Raw genomic sequence first — 21819 nt, forward strand, 5'->3', positions numbered from 1 at the left:
GAGAGAGAGAGAGAGAGAGAGAGAGACGGGTATAGAGCGGCAGCTGAACCTTAAAAGCTGTCCTGTTACAAATATGAATTTTAAAGGGGGAACAGAAATAAGAAAAAAATGTTTAAAGCTTTTTTTTTCAAAATTTCCATCAAAGCTCCATACCTCAACTGTTTCTCAATCAGTCAACAGAACTCTTTAACTTTGGCGGAATGTGCTGTAAATCTACGCTTTACGTATCAATTTGGAATTACCACGACCACCACAAATTTAAAAAATGTCAAACTTACTTGATTTCCTCGAGTAGCTTCGTCCTTTGCTTCATACTTTCATTGTTGTTGGAAACGTCGCGAACACTACTAGAATTAGCTGCAGGGTTCTGCCAAATCTGTATTTTATTCTTTACTGACGGAGCAAGTCGATTATTCACAATCATTGCTTTGTGAATCAAATATGTCATGCCATTAGGAGCTTTGCATTTCACAAAAGAATTTAAGTTTGTTTCTTGAACTTTATGTATTTCTGTCGGCAGCTTAACCGCAACGAGACTCTTTAAAGTTGCATTTTCTTTTTCTATCAGGTCCAACAGGTCACGTTTCGGTAAGGTAGATTCAAGATGAGCCATATCAGTGACAACTTCACATTCAAAGTCGGTTTCTTTTCCATTTTCAAGGGAAAATTCTGGTGGAATATATGAAGGAAGATCTATATCTGGTTCATCTAATTCTTCTATGTCCAAGTTGAAATTCTCGTTTATTCCATCAGTCATCTCGCTTGATGCATCAAATGAATCTACATCTCCTTCATGCACCATTATATCATATACGCTTTCGCCACCTGAAATACATAACCTATTTAGATTTGGCGCATCAAATGATAGACTTTAAAAGACTAATTTGAAATTTTGAAGAAAAACTGAATTTTTTTTTATATATTGAAAACAAAGGTGTCAATAGATATACGGTAAATATGTAGATATAGTAGACAAATATGTGAGATTTTTCGAAGGCCAACTAGCAGAAGACATTAGGAAGCACTTTACAGGATATTTCAACTGAATAAACACAGAATAAGCCTTATAAACTGAATAATTCAACTGAATAAACTTCCTGGTGTATTCAGTCGAAAATATTCAACTGATTAAACTGACTAAGTGTCTATGCCTGGTATTTCAACTGATATTTCAAATTTTATGCCTGAAACAATAAACAACAAGATAAACAACAGTACTGAACTTCAATAACAATGCTGAAGTGCAAAACCAGGAGTTTCATTGAACAGGTTGAACTTCAACATTAGGAAGGATTTGGAAATTGCTATTTACATTAAGTTTCAAATCCTGGGCCTGAATTTTTTTTTTTTGGGTTTTAATAACTAACAGATGAACAACAGCGCTGAGCTAAAGAATTACAAAGTTCATTGAAAATACGGGACTTAATTATTAGAAAGTCTCTGGGAAGTTTAGCATGAAATTTCAACTGTCTTTCTGAAAATGCACTATTTCGCACAGCCTGAAAACCCCCATCACCCTTGTATAAAAGTTCCATGAAAAAAGTTTACAAAATTGCTGAAATTTATTCAATAATTTTCAGACAAATACGAAAAAATGGTGTAAAAATATTGTGAAAGAAAGACAAATTTTAAAGTAAACGTGATTTTTTGACAGTTTTTCGATACAACTAGACCAAAACAGTACTGAACCTCAACATCAGTAACTTCAATAAGTATGGGCATCATCAATTTAGATAGTAATTTGCATTAAATTTCAAGTGTTTATGACTGACAGTAAACTTTTTTGTCCCATAACCAGATCAACAACAGTGCTAAACTTCAATATTAGGAATATGTACACATTCACATACATTGTAGTGAAAAGTACTGTTTTCAAATTAACAACAGTGATGAGCTTCAGCATCAGGACCTTCACTGAGTATGTTAAACTTGAACACCACGAAGGCTTTTGGAAAGCAATTTGAATGAAATTTCAACTGTCTTTCTCAGAAAATGCAGTTTTTTTAGACAGCTAGATCAACAATAGTGCTGAACTGCAACATCAGAAACTTTCTCTTTTCCCCTGTTGTGCAGGCATACTTTTATGTCGAAAATATGACAAAATACGTACTTCATCAGGAAAAACTGGTGTCCAACATCATCCTCCCTTTGTCCAACATCATCAATCGAGGGCACTGAACTTCAAAACCAGAAATTGCACTGAACATATTAAACTTCAACACCAGGAAGGCTTTTGGGAAGCAATTCGAATGAAATTTCAACTGTTTTTCTCAGAAAATGCAGTTTTTTAAGATAGCTAGATAAACAATAGCGCTGAACTGCAACATCAGAAACTTTCTCTTTTCCCCTGTTGTGCAGGCATACTTTTATGTCGAAAATATGACAAAATAAGTACTTCATCAGGAAAAACTGGTGTCCAAGCTAATCCTCTCTTTGTCCAACATCATATCTAGCGGGTGCTGAACTTCAACACCAGAAATTTCACTGAACATGTTAAACGTCAACACCAGGAAGGTATTTGGGTTCAATTCCAATGAAATTTCAACTGTATTTCTCAGTAAATGCAGTTTTTTTAGACAGCTAGATCAACAATAGTGCTGAACTGCAACATCAGAAACTTTATCTTTTCCCCTGTTGTGCAGGCATACTTTTATGTCAAAAATATGACAAAATAAGTACTTCATCAGGAAAAACTGGTGTCCAACATCATCCTCTCTTTGTCCAACATCATCCATCGTGGGTACTGAACTTCAAAACCAGAAATTGCACTGAACATATTAAACTTCAACACCAGGAAGGCTTTTGGGAAGCAATTCGAATGAAATTTCAACTGTTTTTCTCAGAAAATGCATTTTTTTTTTAGACAGCTAGATCAACAATAGTGCTGAACTGCAACATCATAAACTTTCTGTTTTATCCTGTTGTGCAGGCATACTTTTATGTCGAAAATATGACAAAAAAAGCACTTCATCAGGAAAAACTGGTGTCCAAGCTAATCCTCTCTTTGTCCAACAACATATCTAGCGGGTGCTGAACTTCAACACCAGAAATTTCACTGAACATATTAAACGTCAACACCAGGAAGGCATTTGGGTTCAATTCCAATGAAATTTCAACTGTATTTCTCAGTAAATGCAGTTTTTTTAGACAGCTAGATCAACAATAGTGCTGAACTGCAACATCAGAAACTTTCTCTTTTCCCCTGTTGTGCAGGCATACTTTTATGTCGAAAATATGACAAAATAAGTAATTCATCAGGAAAAACTGGTGTCTCTGGGAAGTTTAGCATGAAATTTCAACTGTCTTTCTGAAAATGCACTATTTCGCACAGCCTGAAAACCCCCATCACCCTTGTATAAAAGTTCCATGAAAAAAGTTTACAAAATTGCTGAAATTTATTCAATAATTTTCAGACAAATACGAAAAAATGGTGTAAAAATATTGTGAAAGAAAGAAAAATTTTAAAATAAACGTGATTTTTTGACAGTTTTTCGATACAACTAGACCAAAACAGTACTGAACCTCAACATCAGGAACTTCACTAAGTATGGGCATCATCAATTTAGATAGTAATTTGCATTAAATTTCAAGTGTTTATGACTGAGAGTAAACTTTTTTGTCCCATAACCAGATCAACAACAGTGCTAAACTTCAATATTAGGAATATGTACACATTCACATACATTGTAGTGAAAAGTACTGTTTTCAAATTAACAACAGTGATGAGCTTCAGCATCAGGACCTTCACTGAGTATGTTAAACTTGAACACCACGAAGGCTTTTGGAAAGCAATTTGAATGAAATTTCAACTGTCTTTCTCAGAAAATGCAGTTTTTTTAGACAGCTAGATCAACAATAGTGCTGAACTGCAACATCAGAAACTTTCTCCCTTCCCCTGTTGTGCAGGCATACTTTTATGTCGAAAATATGACAAAATAAGTACTTCATCAGGAAAAACTGGTGTCCAACATCATCCTCTCTTTGTCCAACATCATCCATCGTGGGTACTGAACTTCAAAACCAGAAATTGCACTGAAAATATTAAACTTCAACACCAGGAAGGCTTTTGGGAAGCAATTCGAATGAAATTTCAACTGTTTTTCTCAGAAAATGCAGTTTTTTTAGACAGCTAGATCAACAATAGTGCTGAACTGTAACATCAGAAACTTTCTGTTTTATCCTGTTGTGCAGGCATACTTTTATGTCGAAAATATGACAAAACAAGCACTTCATCAGGAAAAACTGGTGTCCAAGCTAATCCTCTCTTTGTCCAACATCATATCTAGCGGGTGCTGAACTTCAACACCAGAAATTTCACTGAACATGTTAAACGTCAACACCAGGAAGGCATTTGGGTTCAAATCGAATGAAATTTCAACTGTATTTCTCAGTAAATGCAGTTTTTTTTAGACAGCTAGATCAACAATAGTGCTGAACTGCAACATCAGAAACTTTATCTTTTAACCTGTTGTGCAGGCATACTTTTATGTCGAAAATATGACAAAATAAGAACTTCATCAGGAAAAACTGGTGTCCAACATCATCCTCTCTTTGTCCAACATCATCCATCGTGGGTACTGAACTTCAAAACCAGAAATTGCACTGAACATATTAAACTTCAACACCAGGAAGGCTTTTGGGAAGCAATTCGAATGAAATTTCAACTGTTTTTCTCAGAAAATGCAGTTTTTTTTTTAGACAGATAGATAAACAATAGTGCTGAACTGCAACATCAGAAACTTTCTGTTTTATCCTGTTGTGCAGGCATACTTTTATGTCGAAAATATGACAAAACAAGCACTTCATCAGGAAAAACTGGTGTCCAAGCTAATCCTCTCTTTGTCCAACATCATATCTAGCGGGTGCTGAACTTCAACACCAGAAATTTCACTGAACATGTTAAACGTCAACACCAGGAAGGCATTTGGGTTCAATTCCAATGAAATTTCAACTGTATTTCTCAGTAAATGCAGTTTTTTTAGACAGCTAGATCAACAATAGTGCTGAACTGCAACATCAGAAACTTTCTCTTTTCCCCTGTTGTGCAGGCATACTTTTATGTCGAAAATATGACAAAATAAGTAATTCATCAGGAAAAACTGGTGTCTCTGGGAAGTTTAGCATGAAATTTCAACTGTCTTTCTGAAAATGCACTATTTCGCACAGCCTGAAAACCCCCATCACCCTTGTATAAAAGTTCCATGAAAAAAGTTTACAAAATTGCTGAAATTTATTCAATAATTTTCAGACAAATACGAAAAAATGGTGTAAAAATATTGTGAAAGAAAGACAAATTTTAAAGTAAACGTGATTTTTTGACAGTTTTTCGATACAACTAGACCAAAACAGTACTGAACCTCAACATCAGGATCTTCACTAAGTATGGGCATCATCAATTTAGATAGTAATTTGCATTAAATTTCAAGTGTTTATGACTGAGAGTAAACTTTTTTGTCCCATAACAAGATCAACAACAGTGCTAAACTTCAATATTAGGAATATGTACACATTCACATACATTGTAGTGAAAAGTACTGTTTTCAAATTAACAACAGTGATGAGCTTCAGCATCAGGACCTTCACTGAGTATGTTAAACTTGAACACCACGAAGGCTTTTGGAAAGCAATTTGAATGAAATTTCAACTGTCTTTCTCAGAAAATGCAGTTTTTTTTAGACAGCTAGATCAACAATAGTGCTGAACTGCAACATCAGAAACTTTCTCTTTTCCCCTGTTGTGCAGGCATACTTTTATGTCGAAAATATGACAAAATAAGTACTTCATCAGGAAAAATTGGTGTCCAACATCATCCTCTCTTTGTCCAACATCATCCATTGTGGGTACTGAACTTCAAAACCAGAAATTGCACTGAAAATATTAAACTTCAACACCAGGAAGGCTTTTGGGAAGCAATTCGAATGAAATTTCAACTGTTTTTCTCAGAAAATGCAGTTTTTTTAGACAGCTAGATCAACAATAGTGCTGAACTGCAACATCAGAAACTTTCTGTTTTATCCTGTTGTGCAGGCATACTTTTATGTCGAAAATATGACAAAACAAGCACTTCATCAGGAAAAACTGGTGTCCAAGCTAATCCTCTCTTTGTCCAACATCATATCTCGCGGGTGCTGAACTTCAACACCAGAAATTTCACTGAACATGTTAAACGTCAACACCAGGAAGGCATTTGGGTTCAAATCGAATGAAATTTCAACTGTATTTCTCAGTAAATGCAGTTTTTTTTAGACAGCTAGATCAACAATAGTGCTGAACTGCAACATCAGAAACTTTATCTTTTCCCCTGTTGTGCAGGCATACTTTTATGTCGAAAATATGACAAAATAAGTACTTCATCAGGAAAAACTGGTGTCCAACATCATCCTCTCTTTGTCCAACATCATCCATCGTGGGCACTGAACTTCAAAACCAGAAATTGCACTGAACATATTAAACTTCAACACCAGGAAGGCTTTTGGGAAGCAATTCGAATGAAATTTCAACTGTTTTTCTCAGAAAATGCAGTTTTTTAAGATAGCTAGATAAACAATAGTGCTGAACTGCAACATCAGAAACTTTCTCTTTTATCCTGTTGTGCAGGCATACTTTTATGTCGAAAATATGACAAAACAAGCACTTCATCAGGAAAAACTGGTGTCCAAGCTAATCCTCTCTTTGTCCAACATCATATCTCGCGGGTGCTGAACTTCAACACCAGAAATTTCACTGAACATGTTAAACGTCAACACCAGGAAGGCATTTGGGTTCAATTCGAATGAAATTTCAACTGTATCTCTCAGTAAATGCAGTTTTTTTAGACAGCTAGATCAACAATAGTGCTGAACTGCAACATCAGAAACGTTCACCTTTTCCCCGATATGTAGGCATGATTTTATATTTAAAATATGACGAAGGACATCAGTAGGAAACAAATTGGTGTCCGAACTCATCCTTTACAGGTGCTGAACTTCAACATCAGAAACTTCACTGAACAATTTAAAATTAAACCCCAGGAAATGCACCTTTTTTTTAAAGAGAACCATATCAACAATATTGCTGCATTGCATCATTAGAAACTTTCACATTTTCTCCAGTATGCAGCCATGATTAAATATTTAAAATATCACGAAGTACTTCAGTAAGAAAAATCGGTGTCCAACAGCATTCTCCACCGGGGGGATTAGCTCAAAAGTTTACCAAAATCATGCAAATGCTAATAAGCCTTCAGTTTAAAAAACTTCATCATACTCCTCACCAGCCGTTCTCATTTAGAATGTATTTTATAAATCTGGTGCATCAGCTTTATACTGAGATATCTTAAAACACAAATCTTGGACATAAGTTGAAGGAATGTAGTTTTTTTTCAGCATAACACCGTTTATTTATTCCAAACTGCTCGTCTTTCCGTGAAGATTTTAACCTCCTTACAGGGCAGATCAGACAATACTTAGAAGTGAAATGAAGGAATACGTAATAACCTACCTAATGTTTGTAATCCAGTGTATGTTTTATCCAATTTGATATGATGAACTATTTCAATTGGTCTATCACGTGGGTGTCTAAAATGAAGCTGCGCTCTCATAGGAAACTCACCCCAACCTCTTCGCGTCAAGTTAAAAGGAGAATTTCTAAAAAGAATTCAAATTATTTCAACGAAAATCGGATAACTCATAACTTCAAAAATTGTGCATAACCGAAACTTACTTTCTTAGATTCACCAGTTCTTCCCCTGCTGACTGGCCCATAAGCCAGCAACAACGCCTTATGTGCTGTTAGGCAGCAACAGCGCATTCCGTGCCGTCTGTGCCGTAAGACAGTAACAAGTGTCTTATACCACGGTAATCTCTCAAGTGCTGTAGATTGAAGTTAATCCAGGGACTGAATCACGTAGCATCCTTTTCGAGGGATTCTGCTATAATTCTAACGTTTTAGAGGGAGGAAAGGGTATGACGATATTTCTAACTATTGGGGGGGGGGGCAAAGATGCATTAGGTACATTTATAGGGAAAAACAATGTCAGAAGAGGGTCCTTCGGATGTAAGTCTAAGGGGTATTTTTTGGTTTGGCGTAAGATTTTTAGAAGAAGGGAGTAACACAGAATTACGATGAGAAGGCAAGACAATATTGAACTTCGATCATACACACGATCTTGAATTACTTAAGAGCTGAACTGAGGTGGGTGATTGTACCTATAATGATTTTAATGAAAAAAATTGAAATACTAGAACTTTAGTTAAGTTGATAAAGGCACAGCATAAGAAGTTTTCAGAAAAGGGGACGTTATGATGTTACTCGAGATGCTATAAAGGTAGGTGATATAATGGTTGAAGTTTAGGATACATTCTGTACATGAGCAGTGTTGTAAGTAAAGAAAAAGGTTCTAAATAGAAGGTACAATAGTAAAAGCCTAACGTTTTTGCATAACTTAGGAGCATAAAAGAAAGCAAAAGTTAACCAAGTAAGGTTAAAAATTAGGGTATTTCAGCCAAGGGTAATTGATCTCACTGGGTTTGGCGCACAAGCATTGGCTCTAAACGAAGAAGAAGAGAATAGACTCGCCATTTTTCACACAAATTTTTTAAGAATTATTTGGAAATCAACCTTGGCTATGAGGTGCGAAACATAATTCTTTATGAACGAAGAAGTTCCGCTTCAATCGGTACATTTATCAGGAACAATAGATTTTGGTGGCTTGGGCTGGTCCTCCCTATTGACTAAGACCATATAGCTAGAACAGCTCTGCTGTGCTGCGAGGCGGTAAAAGAAAGAATGAACATTGAGTGGGACAAGACTATAAGACTACTAAAATGATGATCTGAAGGGTGGCCAAAGCACAAGCTTTTAACAGAGTTGGACGGAAGAGAAGTGATCTCTAGCATACCTCTCTGGGTTAGCTTAAAACTACGATGAGTCTGTATTAGTAGTAGTTAATCTTTAATCATATCAAGGTTTACCCTTCACTTTTGACTAAAGATAACCGTGAGGAGAGCACTTGGTTGTCGTGAGCCCGTGACTTTGGGGAGCTTACAGCTAAACATATTTCTGTGAAACATCCAAATGTCAAATATCAGATGAGGATGGAGAAACACCTGCTCTGATTGAAGTTCAAGTATTAGCAGTAGCATTAAAAGAACAAGCTGAACCATAAGCTATAAAGGGGAGATTCCCCAAGATCAACGAGAAGGATCATGAAAAATTGGAAATTATACTGTGAGTGTTACCTATTCATATCTGCACCTATTTCGAAGCCACGCCCATAGCTGATTGTTAAGGGAAACGAAATATGGCTAAAGTATATAACAAACTTGGACCTTCCGACACTGAAAAACCTAACTGAGCAAAAGGAAAAATGAAAATAAATTTAAATAATATAAAATGTTCCATTTTCATTTACTTGTTCAAAACCATTTGACACCACTTGTGGCGTGATACCACAGGGAACTGCCAAAGCGGTTAAACTGTCCAAATGATAATTCCCTCGAGCTAATTTTTAGCGTTTTCCTACTAATAAACTAGAATAATTTTAGGGACTGCTCTTATCAGAACTTTAAAAAGCAAATTCTGCTCCATTCAATAAAAAAAAAACAAAAACAAATTTACTCTTTCTGACGATGTTTCATTAAACCTGAATATCTCTATATCTGACACAAAACACGAGAAGTTAAATGTTTTTCTAAGATTTCTGGGAAAGTAAGTGTCGGCTTTTAGCTTTCTATCATTTATTCTGGGAATTTCTGGGAAAGTAGGTGTCGGCTTTTAGCTTTCTATCATTTAGCCGAATCTCTTATCCAAGCTCTACCAATCACTTTAATGTATTTGTGTAGTATATCACACAAGGATCAGTACTTTAAGATAATATAGGCTAATGAATATAAAGCTAGTGGAAAATTTTAAACACTGAATACCAATAAATTATAATGACAAAAACCATGGCTATGGGGTCGGAGTCAGAGTCGTAGAGTCGGAGTCTTAGTAAATTTTTGCTGAATGGAGTCGGAATCAGACTATGATAAATAATGTAAGACCCTTTGGAGTCGGAGTCATGGAAACATATAAAGGCTGGATTCAAGCTAAATACTTTTAAATGCTACTAAAAAGTGGCACAAATAAACAAAATTGACATTGTAGGCTAATTATAGTGAATAGGATTTTTTGCAACATACACTACAGTAGAGTACTACAACAGACAAAATTTATTCAATTATTTCTATCACCACTGATAGAAATAATTGATTGAAAATGGAGTAATGGAAACATATAAAGACTGGAGTCAAGCTAAATACTTTTAAATGCTACTAAAAAGTGGCAAAAATAAACAAAATTGACATTTTAGGCTAATTATAGCGAATAGGATTTTTTGCAACATACACTACAGTAGAGTACTACAACAGAAATTTTTTTTTCAATTATTTCTATCACTATTGAAAAATATGCATATAATATAGGAGCTGGAGTGGGAGCAATTATATTTAAAGTTTCAGGAGTCGGAATCAGAGTTGGAATCGGTATATAGAAAGTGTCTGGTGTCAGAGTTGATCGTAGCTGCCAAAGTATAACGACTCCCCAGCCCTGCTTAAGACGTTAAAAAGTTAATATGCTCTATCGCCATGGAACAATCACAAGTTAATAAATGGTGTTTAAGTTTTATGTTTCGTCTGAGACGTTTGACACTGCAATAACCTCGTCACTTGCACCCAGGATTTTTTTTTACGAGGGGGGGGGGGGTACAAAGACATTTTTTCGGAGGGAAGGGTTACGAAAGAATTTTTTTTCAGGGAGGGGGGTTACAAAACAAAACTTTTAAAAGAAGCATCAAAAATTTGCCTGGATACGGCCTTCCTTGCACCATAAGAGATACTGTAAACATTGGATTCATTAGTTTAAGATCTATCCTTTCACATAAGCTAGAAATTTGATATTACTCAGAATTTTCTTATAGAATCATCTAAAATGCTTCAGAAGATTTTTTTAAAATTATTTTCACGTGCTTCTGAAAGCTTTTAAACATATTTAAAAAAAATGAGGAGGAGTATTTCAAATATTTGGCTCAAAAGATAGCAACCGACTGCCCCCCCCCCAACATGGAAGTTGAGCCGCCAAAAGGAAAGTACGACAAATAGAAAGAATGGAGTAAAGAATATATTTTATAATAGTGTACCTATGTTCCAAAATATTGGAAGAATACATGGTTTTAAATATCCTATAGCATTTTGTTTTTAATTTGAATTTCTTTGATTTTTTTTTGTTTTGAAATATACAAACGATTTGCTTGCTTATTTAAAATAAGAAATTTAGTCCATTTTCAATTTCTTTGGTTCTGACTTAAAAGTTCGACTCCCTATTATTTAACTTATTATTTATTATTAACTTATTATTCCCTATTATTTAAAGAACACCCTTCAAGGTAGTTCAGACCTTTCTGATATAAGCCTAGTATAAGAGTTCCCGATCTCCAGGGGAGAACCTTTATGCACTATAGATGTCAGTCCTCGACCAAATCCAGGGGAAGTAATTACTCGCACGTTTTAGTCCCATTTGGTTTTGGGTGAATCATATTGATTTTTGTATGTAAATTTTTATTAAAGTTAATTAAATATATATCAATATCAAGTCTGGTATCTCTGTGCACTTCGATCATAGGGCAACCCCTCTATAGTTGGTAATAATTTCATATTTTCAAATTATTTTCTTTATCTTACCCTGCTATAACAACTCAAGCCCCAAAAACACAAAAAGAGAATTAAAAGAAATATAAAGCGCTATAAGATAATTTACATCATATATTATACATGTATTGTGGAATATAGGTAGGTAGAATGTACCAGAATCCCTTCTATTCTTTATTCTTTAATTTGTCTTACTTTCTCCTTGGCTGCTCAATTTTATGGTGGAGGGAACTACCCAGGAGGGATTTTACAGGGGGGGGGGGCAGGGGAATTAACCTAGAACCTAGCAGATGGATAAAGCTATCTCTTAGCTATCAAATGGTAGTAGAGTTGTCGTCCTGGGCTGAGAAATTAAAGCCAAAGGACTGTAACAGGATAAAACACCAATACTGGCAAAGGGAACATAAGCCTTAGCAATTTAGCATAGGTCTAGCAAACAGGGATACTTCAATCTTAACTTTGAAAATCAATAAATTAGAAAATACTCCATATGTGCTATTAAGTATAGTTATTATGTATTATATGTAATTATTACATAATATAGGTATATATAGTTACTACATTATACAGTTATTACTTCATATAGTTATTACAAAAATATATTTTATCAAGAATAATATTAAAAATAACATTATTAATTATTCAAACGAAATTTTTGCCATATAGGATAATATTGTGCTGATAGAGACTGAACAATTTTTACCCTCCCCCCCTATATTTCTCCGTTCTATAATCATTTAAAGTTAATACAGGCTGTTCAATATGAAGCCTTTTGACCAACTCTGTTCTTAATTATTTTGATTTGTTTAAAAAACACACCAACCTTATTAATCAACAAGAATTTTTACAGCATTGCAGAGTAAAGAGAATTCTTCCGAATTCTCCTCGTTTCCGCCTAAACCTAGGTACACACTCCGAAAGGCAATTTAGGGATAGGATTCATTTTCAGTCTTTGATTCACATTTTAAAAGACCAAAAACAACGACGTTTTTTTCTTAGTAATACAATTTCAAAAACTCGAAATTTTCTACAGCAAAACCTTTCACCGACAGATTTCTAGAATAGCTCAGAATACTTTCCGCCACGACTTTTGTTTGGCTAAGGCTCGTTTATCAGAAAAGTTTGAAAAATTAGAATACGAAAAATTTCAGAATTCCAGATATTTTCTTCCTAGATTTTGTCCTGGTTCGGCCATTGAGAACCTATCTTTTAAAGTTCTTACTCCGGAAGAAACCCATGTTTTGTCTAAGGAACCGAAATTTTGCCTACCTCAAACACAAGTGAATTTCGCAGATATACTCTCCAATGTGGAGGCGGGTATATTTGGTTCACGTGGTGCTGTGGAAAATCCAGATTTACTTCGAGGAGAGGTGGTTAAGAATATGTTTATATCTGGCAGATATGTTTATATCTGCCAAAACGGAAATAAAGCTAATGCAGAAACAAGCTAACCCCGGTTCGGGTTTTTATAATGGGTGAGATAGAGAATGATCATACTGCTAATTATGTAAACTGTGTTCAGAACTGAACTATATTAAGGACATTTTATTTTGCAATGGCTACTTTATAAAAATACTTGAGACCATTATAGACAAAAGACGAAAAATGGCAGAAAAGAATGCATCAAATCCACAAACCCCAACAGATACCGTCCCATTGGTGGATGATAAGAAACTTTTCACTGTTCTACCCTACATTCCAAAATTGAAAAGAATCCTTAAAAAACATAAACTTAATGTCGCCTTTAAGAATTCAAATATTACACAGAAATTTTTTAACAACGGCAAAGATAAAACCAGCCCCATTCTGGGTAGTGGTGTTTATAGAATTCCTTGTTCTTGTGGCTGTTTTTATGTTGGTAGAACCCAGCAGCAATGGGGGGAGAGGTAATTTGTACATAGGTTCTCAATCTAAAAGGACACGGGGCTACGCCAAAGGCCTCAAGTTTTTGAGTCAACCTTGGTTTAAAGTACGTATAAGAGTCCATATCATTTGATTTTGTTTGATGAAACCTCCATTGTTGCCACCGTTAAAGGTCACACGCAGGTTTTTAGGGAGGCAGTGGAAATAAAAAAGCACATTCACCAAAAGGTAGCTCTCAATAGAGACACTGGAAAAACTTTTCTAAGTCCCATTTAAGACAAAATTATTAATTCTGATCGTTTTTACATACATCCACAAAATTATATTGTGCAATCCGATTAAGAGTGGAGTGCTTTACGTGAAATGAAATCATGAAATGCCATTTAGACTTGTGTTTTTTATTGAGTTACCCTTTCACCGTTACGAAGAGAGGGTAGAGAGAGAGAGAGAGAGAGAGAGAGAGAGAGAGAGAGAGAGAGAGAGAGAGAGAGAGAGAGAGAGAGAGAGAGAGAGAGAGAGAGAGAGAGAGAGAGAGAGAGAGAGAGAGAGAGAGAGAGAGAGAGAGAGAGAGAGAGAGAGAGAGAGAGAGAGAGAGAGAGAGAGAGAGAGAGAGAGAGAGAGAGAGAGAGAGAGAGAGAGAGAGAGAGAGAGAGAGAGAGAGAGAGAGAGAGAGAGAGAGAGAGAGAGAGAGAGAGAGAGAGAGAGAGAGAGAGAGAGAGAGAGAGAGAGAGAGAGAGAGAGAGAGAGAGAGAGAGAGAGAGAGAGAGAGAGAGAGAGAGAGAGAGAGAGAGAGAGAGAGAGAGAGAGAGAGAGAGAGAGAGAGAGAGAGAGAGAGAGAGAGAGAGAGAGAGAGAGAGAGAGAGAGAGAGAGAGAGAGAGAGAGAGAGAGAGAGAGAGAGAGAGAGAGAGAGAGAGAGAGAGAGAGAGAGAGAGAGAGAGAGAGAGAGAGAGAGAGAGAGAGAGAGAGAGAGAGAGAGAGAGAGAGAGAGAGAGAGAGAGAGAGAGAGAGAGAGAGAGAGAGAGAGAGAGAGAGAGAGAGAGAGAGAGAGAGAGAGAGAGAGAGAGAGAGAGAGAGAGAGAGAGAGAGAGAGAGAGAGAGAGAGAGAGAGAGAGAGAGAGAGAGAGAGAGAGAGAGAGAGAGAGAGAGAGAGAGAGAGAGAGAGAGAGAGAGAGAGAGAGAGAGAGAGAGAGAGAGAGAGAGAGAGAGAGAGAGAGAGAGAGAGAGAGAGAGAGAGAGAGAGAGAGAGAGAGAGAGAGAGAGAGAGAGAGAGAGAGAGAGAGAGAGAGAGAGAGAGAGAGAGAGAGAGAGAGACTCAGGAATGCAGTCAAGACTAAGATGCAAAAATTCCCTATAGTAAAACGGATACAAGTATTCTGAACACAGATTGTCAATAATTTAATAGAAAATGAATACGTACAGTACTTCAACAACATCGTTCGGAGCATAAGAAGAGTGTAAGAAGAATTTAACTTTAGAGATGTAGGTGCTAATATCTGGCTCCCCTTTACCACTGCGGATATACACCATCCATTTGTGAGAAATTGACGCTTCATCACGTTCATCTTCGCGTAACCAACGAGAAATGTTTCCGATAACGAGTCTTACATAAAAAATACAATTATAATTAAAAATAAAGCAATATAAAAATGCAGTCTATACGGTGCATATCTTAGAAATATTATTGTCGATAGCTCAAGTCACACAGAATATGGTCCACAATAATTATAGTCTGAAATTCCAATTAAATTTCTTCAAAGATCTTATACTATTAGGTTTCTAATACTCGTGAAATTACATTACAAAAACTAAGACCAGATTGATTTTGTATGGAGGGAAAGTGCAAAATTAAAGTGTCAGAAACATCGAAAGAAAAACATTTTTTGTCCCCTAACACATCTTAGGTCTACTCACACCTGAAGTCATAAGGATAGTATCATATTTCAGTCAGTGTTGCCACGCTGAGCCATTAAAATAAGTAAGAAAAACTAATCAGTTAGATTTGATAAAGCTCTACGTCCGTATAAATTTATAAAAGTAACTGTCTATTCCAAAAGACAACCAATGTTCCAAAAGACAACCGTTTTTGGTTGTTTTTTTGCTGAATTTCATCAACGTTTTTTTTTTTGAAAAACATTTTTTGTCCCTTAAATTCCTCGTATGGCTATTGACACCTGAAGATAGCGACTTTATGAGAATTTTATTTTTTTTCAAGTCATGAAGTCATTATGACAGTATCACACTTATGTCAGTGTTCCCACGTTGAACCATTAAAATAAATAAGTAAAACTAATTAACCTGTAGTTAGCTTTTAACCTGTTAGCATAAAAACTACTTTTGATTCAATAAGATTAATACTTCGCCAGTGTTGCCAAAAAAATAATTAATTTTACAGAGAAGCTAATTAGCATTTGGATGTTGCTGAGAATTTCCCTTGGAATTGCTGTTGAACGTGGCATAATCAACGGAGGCTTAGCAAACCACACGCTTTGAGTCGGCGTGGATAAGTAATTGACTTTCTGGATAAACTATTTAAATTCGGCAGTAATATCTATCAAGATGATAAAATCCAGCAACTGGCTTAAACTGGAAATCCAGATACTGGCAGCAACTGGCTTAAACTGGAAATCCAGAAACTGGCAGCAACTGGCTTAAAAGAAATAAATTGTAACGTCACTAGAGCTTTATATTATTAACAGATATAAAAAAGAAATATCCAAAGAATTGGCGTCAATTTTAATATTCTTGAACAAGAAAAAAAATATGAAGTGGAAAGAAAGGTCAGAAAATATGGAAACATAAATTTGAGAACTTAGAATGAAACTTGCAGTAAATAGAAAGGTTACGGATAGAATTGAGAAGGACCAAAAAAAGGCACATACTTTCCTATTCCAAGCCAAAGATAAGAGGCACTATATCTGAAAGAGGACATTCTTAGATACCCAAATGATAGATGCCAGCTAGGCCATCCTGAACAAGTGGTTAGCACACTAAACTGGAAATCCCAATTAGTGTGTAGGGTTGGTAGGAATTTGTCTAGGATAGTACAGTACAAGCCAGGAGTGGAGCAGGAATGTTACCTATCGCCTAAGCTATTTAGTATTTGTGTAAGTACTTTGGGAAAGTTTAGGGATGAGAAGGAAGTGCCAATATTGACATCAGATTTGTCTAAGAATATTAAATGAGAAAGGTAAAGAATAAAGGTAAGAAATACGGCTTTGTACTTTACAGTCCCTACCGCCGGTGCTGATCTCCGTTTCTTGGCTCTTCAGCCAGGAAGTGCAATGGGGGGCTGGGAGCCAACCATCCTGGGCTTTCGGACACCCTTCCTATTTACCTTCCCCAGATTTCTCCGGGTACCCATTTAGAGCTGGGTCGACTCTGGCTGAGCTTACAGAGTCACGCCACTGACCCCCGTCCCAAACCAAATAATTGGGTACACTAGGATTCGAACCCTCGTCCTCTTGGACAAAAGATCCTAAATCCAGCGCACCAATCAGCTTGGCTAGGACGGCTTTGAGAAACTTCAGTTAAATGCTAGTGAAACAGTAATTTTAGTGTTTTTGGGAAGGAGCACCAATTAAGTTTGGCCGACAAATTTATTTTAGGAGGTAGAGATACAAACTATGGAAGAAATGACATCTTTAAGAGTGGCGCTCAAGGCAAATGGTAAATTATTTATTAGGCCCATAGGACATAGTGAGGAGGTGGGTAGGAGATATTTCAATTTAAATTTAAGGAGTCAGGTAAATGATATAAGATATATTAGGATACAAAAGAAGATTCTTAGAAATCAAATGCCATCTGTGATGCATTATGCATTGGAGATTTGGGGTTCTAGAAAAGTGAAAAATTAGACAGGGTTAGGATCAAACAGTTCGTGGTAACGAACTGTAAGTAAGGAGCGACCCGGCTCAATGGTAACCGAAACTCTAGAAAACGGGTTTTTGATACCAATAGATATATCAAAAGAATCAGATTTCAATGCTGATTTCAAATATATCACTTTCATCAAGTTTAGTGCTACCCATCAAAAGTTACGCGCCTGAGAAAATTTGGCTGATTTTTCAAAAAAAGGGGGAAAGACCCTCTAAAAGTTATAGAACCTTAATGAAAATCACACCATCATATTCAGCGTATCAGAGAACCCTACTGTTGAGGTTTCAAGCACCTATCTACAAAAATGGGGAATTTTATATTTTTTGCCAGAAGAAAGATCACGGATGCATGTTTATTTGTTTTTTTTTGTTTTTTTCCCAGTGGGGATCCTATCGACCCAGTGGTCCTAGAATATATTGGGAGGGTTCATTAGAACGGAAATTAAAATTTATAGTTCCCTTTTTAAGTGACCAAAAAACAATGGAGGGCAACTAGGCCTCCTCTCATGCTTATATTTTTCCCAAAATCACCCAATCAAAATTTTGAGATAGCCATTGTGTTCAACAGGTTCAAAAATATGATAAATATGTCTTTTAGGATGACTTAATCTTCCGAAGTACCCTGAGGGAGGGCCAAGAGCTATGAACTTTGCCCTATGTTAACATATAGTATTGGTTATTCGGAAGTATACAGAAGTTTTCAGGAGGTTTTTTTTATGGTAGTGGGAGGAAGGGTGGGTCGGGGGTTATGTTGGAGGAACTGTTCGTGAAGGAAGTTTTCATGGGGGAAGGAAATTGCCATGAAGGGGGCGCCGGACTTGCCAGCATTATTTATTGGTTATTGGGAAGTATACAACCATTTTCAGGAAGGATTTTTTCTGGAGGGGGGCTAGAGGAGGGGGTGACTCTGGAGACTATTTCCGTAGAGGATGTTTCTTTGGGGTAAGGGACATTTCTATGAAGGGGGCGCCGGATTTCCAAGCTTTATTTAAAAAACGAGCAGAAATTAAATAAAAAAAAAAGTTTTTTCAACTGAAATGTAAGAAGGAATATTAGAACTTAAAACGAACAGAAATTATAACATATGTGAGGGGGTTCTCCCCCAAGTCAATACCTTGTTCTTTAAGCTACAGTTTTTTTTAGTGCTTTAAAAAGAGCTATATATTATAATTATAAGGCCTATTTGATTCAGGGGTTTGTTAATAATAAATTTTTTTAAATTTTAACTTAAAAAGCATCTTATTGACTATGGGAAGAACCCCCTCATATACGTATTAACATATAATTAATAAAAAAAAAACAATAAAAAAAAAGCGATACGGCTCAATAGTAATCGAAACTTTTAAAAACGGAATTTTTATGTCAATAAATGTATCAAAAGAATGTGTTTATAATAATGATTCTAAATATATAAATTTTATTAAGTTTAGTATTACTCATCAAAGGCTACGAGCCTGAGAAAATTTACTCGATTTTTTAAAGAGGGGGAAACATCCCCTACAAGTGAAAGAATTTTAATGAAAATCACACCGTCAAATTCAGCGTATCAGAAAACCCTATTACATAGGTTTCAAGCTCATATCTGCAAAAATCTGCAACTTTGTATTTTTTGCCAGAAGAAAAATATACGAATATAGAAGTTACTTACGTAAGTTAATTTGTAAAGACATCCATTTAGCAAAAGAAAAGTAAAATTTTTATGCAAATAAAAGCTGCATTAACTAAAAAACGATCAGAAATTAAATAAAAAAAAACAAGTTTTTTAAACTGAAAGTAAGGAGCGACATTAAAACTTAAAACGAACAGAAATTATTCCGTATATGAAAGGGCTGTCCCCTCCTCAACGCCTCACTCTTTACGCTAAAGTTTGACTCTGTCTCACAACTTTATTTTTTTAAACAATAAAAAAATTTAGCTTAAAGAGCTAGGCGTTGATGAGGGGACAGCCCTGTCAAATACGGAATAATTTCTGTTCGTTTTAAGTTTTAATGTCGCTCCTTACTTTCAGTTTAAAAAACTTGTTTTTTTTTATTTAATATTTTAAAAGCCCTGGGTATTGAAAGGGTGTCTATTAACAGTATTGTTAAAACAACAAGAGAAAAAAAGTCATTTTCTGCACATGACACATTGAGAAGAAAGGGTTTATTCAGAAAAGGTATACGATTTTTTTCATTAGTTTGTGCTAAAAATCAGCACTTAAACTTTGCCTCCTATCTCTAAAAAAAAACAAGATTTTCAAAATTGTTCTAAAGTTTTCCTTATTTTTGATATGGCTCCTCATTTTCCTTTATTTTTTTGAGGTTTGGAGTCTTTTATGACAAGATTTTTTCGAAAAGGTTTACATTAAAAAAATATGGAAATTAAATCCCAAAAATTATTTTGACATTTAGCGTAGCGCCTCCTCCCTAACCCCAATAAATTTTTCAAGAGGTGCAATTCTCCAGGAAAAATTATCATACTCAAGGCCAAGCTGTATAACAAGGTAGAACGCGTCTAGTTAAAGAACACACCATACCTTTTCCTTGATCTAAATCTTGAGCCTCTTATTTCTCTGTCTATTTCAGACCTTCCGGTTTTAGGAGGGACATACTGAGGCATGACCGCAGCCACTTCGTTTTTAACTTCCACTTCCTCATTTAAACTACTGTTGCGAGGATATTTTCCAGCTGTCAGGTTCTTAACTGTAGGGTGAATATGGTTCTTTTCTTGACTAGGTGCCATACCCTACACAAAAACATAATTATAATCCATCTTTTAAGTCTGTTCAATATTAACAATACAAGTGCTAAAACAATGCTCAGACAGTTGCTCAAAAGGCTTTTTGGGGAAGTAATTCTTAAATAATTTGACCAGGAAATAAGTTTTATTTCTTTCACCCATAAATTTATCAAAAAAAAAAAAAAAAAAAAAAAAAAAAAAAAAAAAAAAAAAAAAACGGGTAAAAGTGGACCTTTTTTGAGAAAAATGAACAGATAGAAATGCATTCTAAAATTTGAAAATAAATTTCACTTCTTCCTTCATCTGTAAAGTTGTATGAATAAAAGAAAAAAGAAAGAAAGAAAAAAAATTTTCAATAAAATGAAAACAGATAGATTTTTAGACAAGAAATAAAAATAGGAGACAAGTTTTATTTCTTTCAGCTGTAAGGTTGTGTAAATAAAAGAAATAAGAAAAATAAAAACAACAAAAATAAATCATTTTTTAATAAAAATGAAAACAGATAAATATTTAGACAAAAAATAAAATAAGAAACAAGTTTTATTTCTTTTAGCTGTAAAGTTGCATAAAAAACGCAAAAAACAGCACATATATGTGGATCAATTCTTATAAAAATAAAAACACATACAAATTATACAAAAATTGGAAAAAATTTCGATTTCATAAAGCTGCAAGGTTGTATAAATGAAAAAACCCACATAGATCTGGATCATTTCTTAGAAAAACTGAAAACAGATAGAAATTAAGACATTTCCATTGTAGCCTAACTCACATAAAAGCATTTATTTCAAAAGCCTTGATGACTTGACTTGACTTAAGGCTCCTGCCGAGGGTTTGGCGTAGAAAACGATGAGACCAGGCGCCTTCAAGTTGACCTATCGCTTGCCAGGCTCGCAGCTTCTTCCACCGGGATGTGGGCTTGGGCAAGGAATTCAGCGGCTTTGTCTTTCCACCTAGTGGGGGGCATCCTCTGGGTCGCTTCCATCCGTGAAAGGTGGGGTCGAAGTCGAATGCGACCCGTGCTGGGACGTCGCGTGACTTGCGAAGGAGGTAGCCGTACCACCGAACAGTACGCTGGGTGAGCTGCGTCGAGAAAGGAGTTTGTGCCGTACGTGATAGGAGGGTTTGGTTGCTAACGAAGTCAGTCCAGTGAAGTCCCTTGATTCTTCGGAGATGTTTTGTCTGTGCGACATCGACGGCGCTAAGGATAGATTTTGCAGCTCGCCACGTTGCGCTCCATGCAGCAGCAGTGCTGACTGACGTATTGTAAATGCACATTTTGGTAAGGCGGCTAATGTTTGGCTTTCACAAGATTCTGCTAAGCCTCCAAACAAGTGCCGACGCTTTGACTATTTGAGATGTAAGCTCTTTTCTGATCAAGCCATCCTTCAACAGAATAGATTCTGTCCAGAACTTGGAGGCAGCTAAACCGGTTAGATATACCGAGAGCATACTTCTGTTGCATCTCATATGTAGCCAGACTACTCAGATCGAACTTGGGAGGCCGTCTTTCTTGTCGTTGAGCTCTCAGGCGTAGACTCAGCGTGGCAACTACCATCCTATGGTCTGTGTTTCCAAGTTCGGCTGACCTATAAGTCCGGCAGTTTGTTATTGACAAGCACCAGCGACCTGAGATCATAACATAATCGATCATCTTCTTTGCCTGGCCGTCGTTACTATACCAAGTGTATTTGTGTAT

At 35.9% G+C, this 21819-nt stretch overlaps 1 protein-coding gene across 1 annotated transcript in view; it reads right to left on the minus strand.

Moving 5' to 3' along the window:
* LOC148942589 (uncharacterized) overlaps nt 1–21819 on the minus strand; it is a 76237-nt gene that overhangs the window by 38370 nt on the left and 16048 nt on the right. The window contains exons 3-6 of the mRNA XM_089102138.1: nt 19918–20126; nt 14945–15127; nt 7480–7625; nt 279–825 (exon numbers count right to left, since the gene is read on the minus strand). Coding sequence (XP_088958264.1) covers nt 279–825; nt 7480–7625; nt 14945–15127; nt 19918–20126 — 1085 coding nt within the window. The remainder of the gene's footprint in view (nt 1–278; nt 826–7479; nt 7626–14944; nt 15128–19917; nt 20127–21819) is intronic.

The sequence above is a fragment of the Artemia sp. Qi Xiang Cuo genome, chromosome 16 (genome assembly GCF_049724085.1).
Source record: "Artemia sp. Qi Xiang Cuo chromosome 16, ASM4972408v1, whole genome shotgun sequence".
NCBI lineage: Eukaryota > Metazoa > Arthropoda > Branchiopoda > Anostraca > Artemiidae > Artemia > Artemia sp. Qi Xiang Cuo.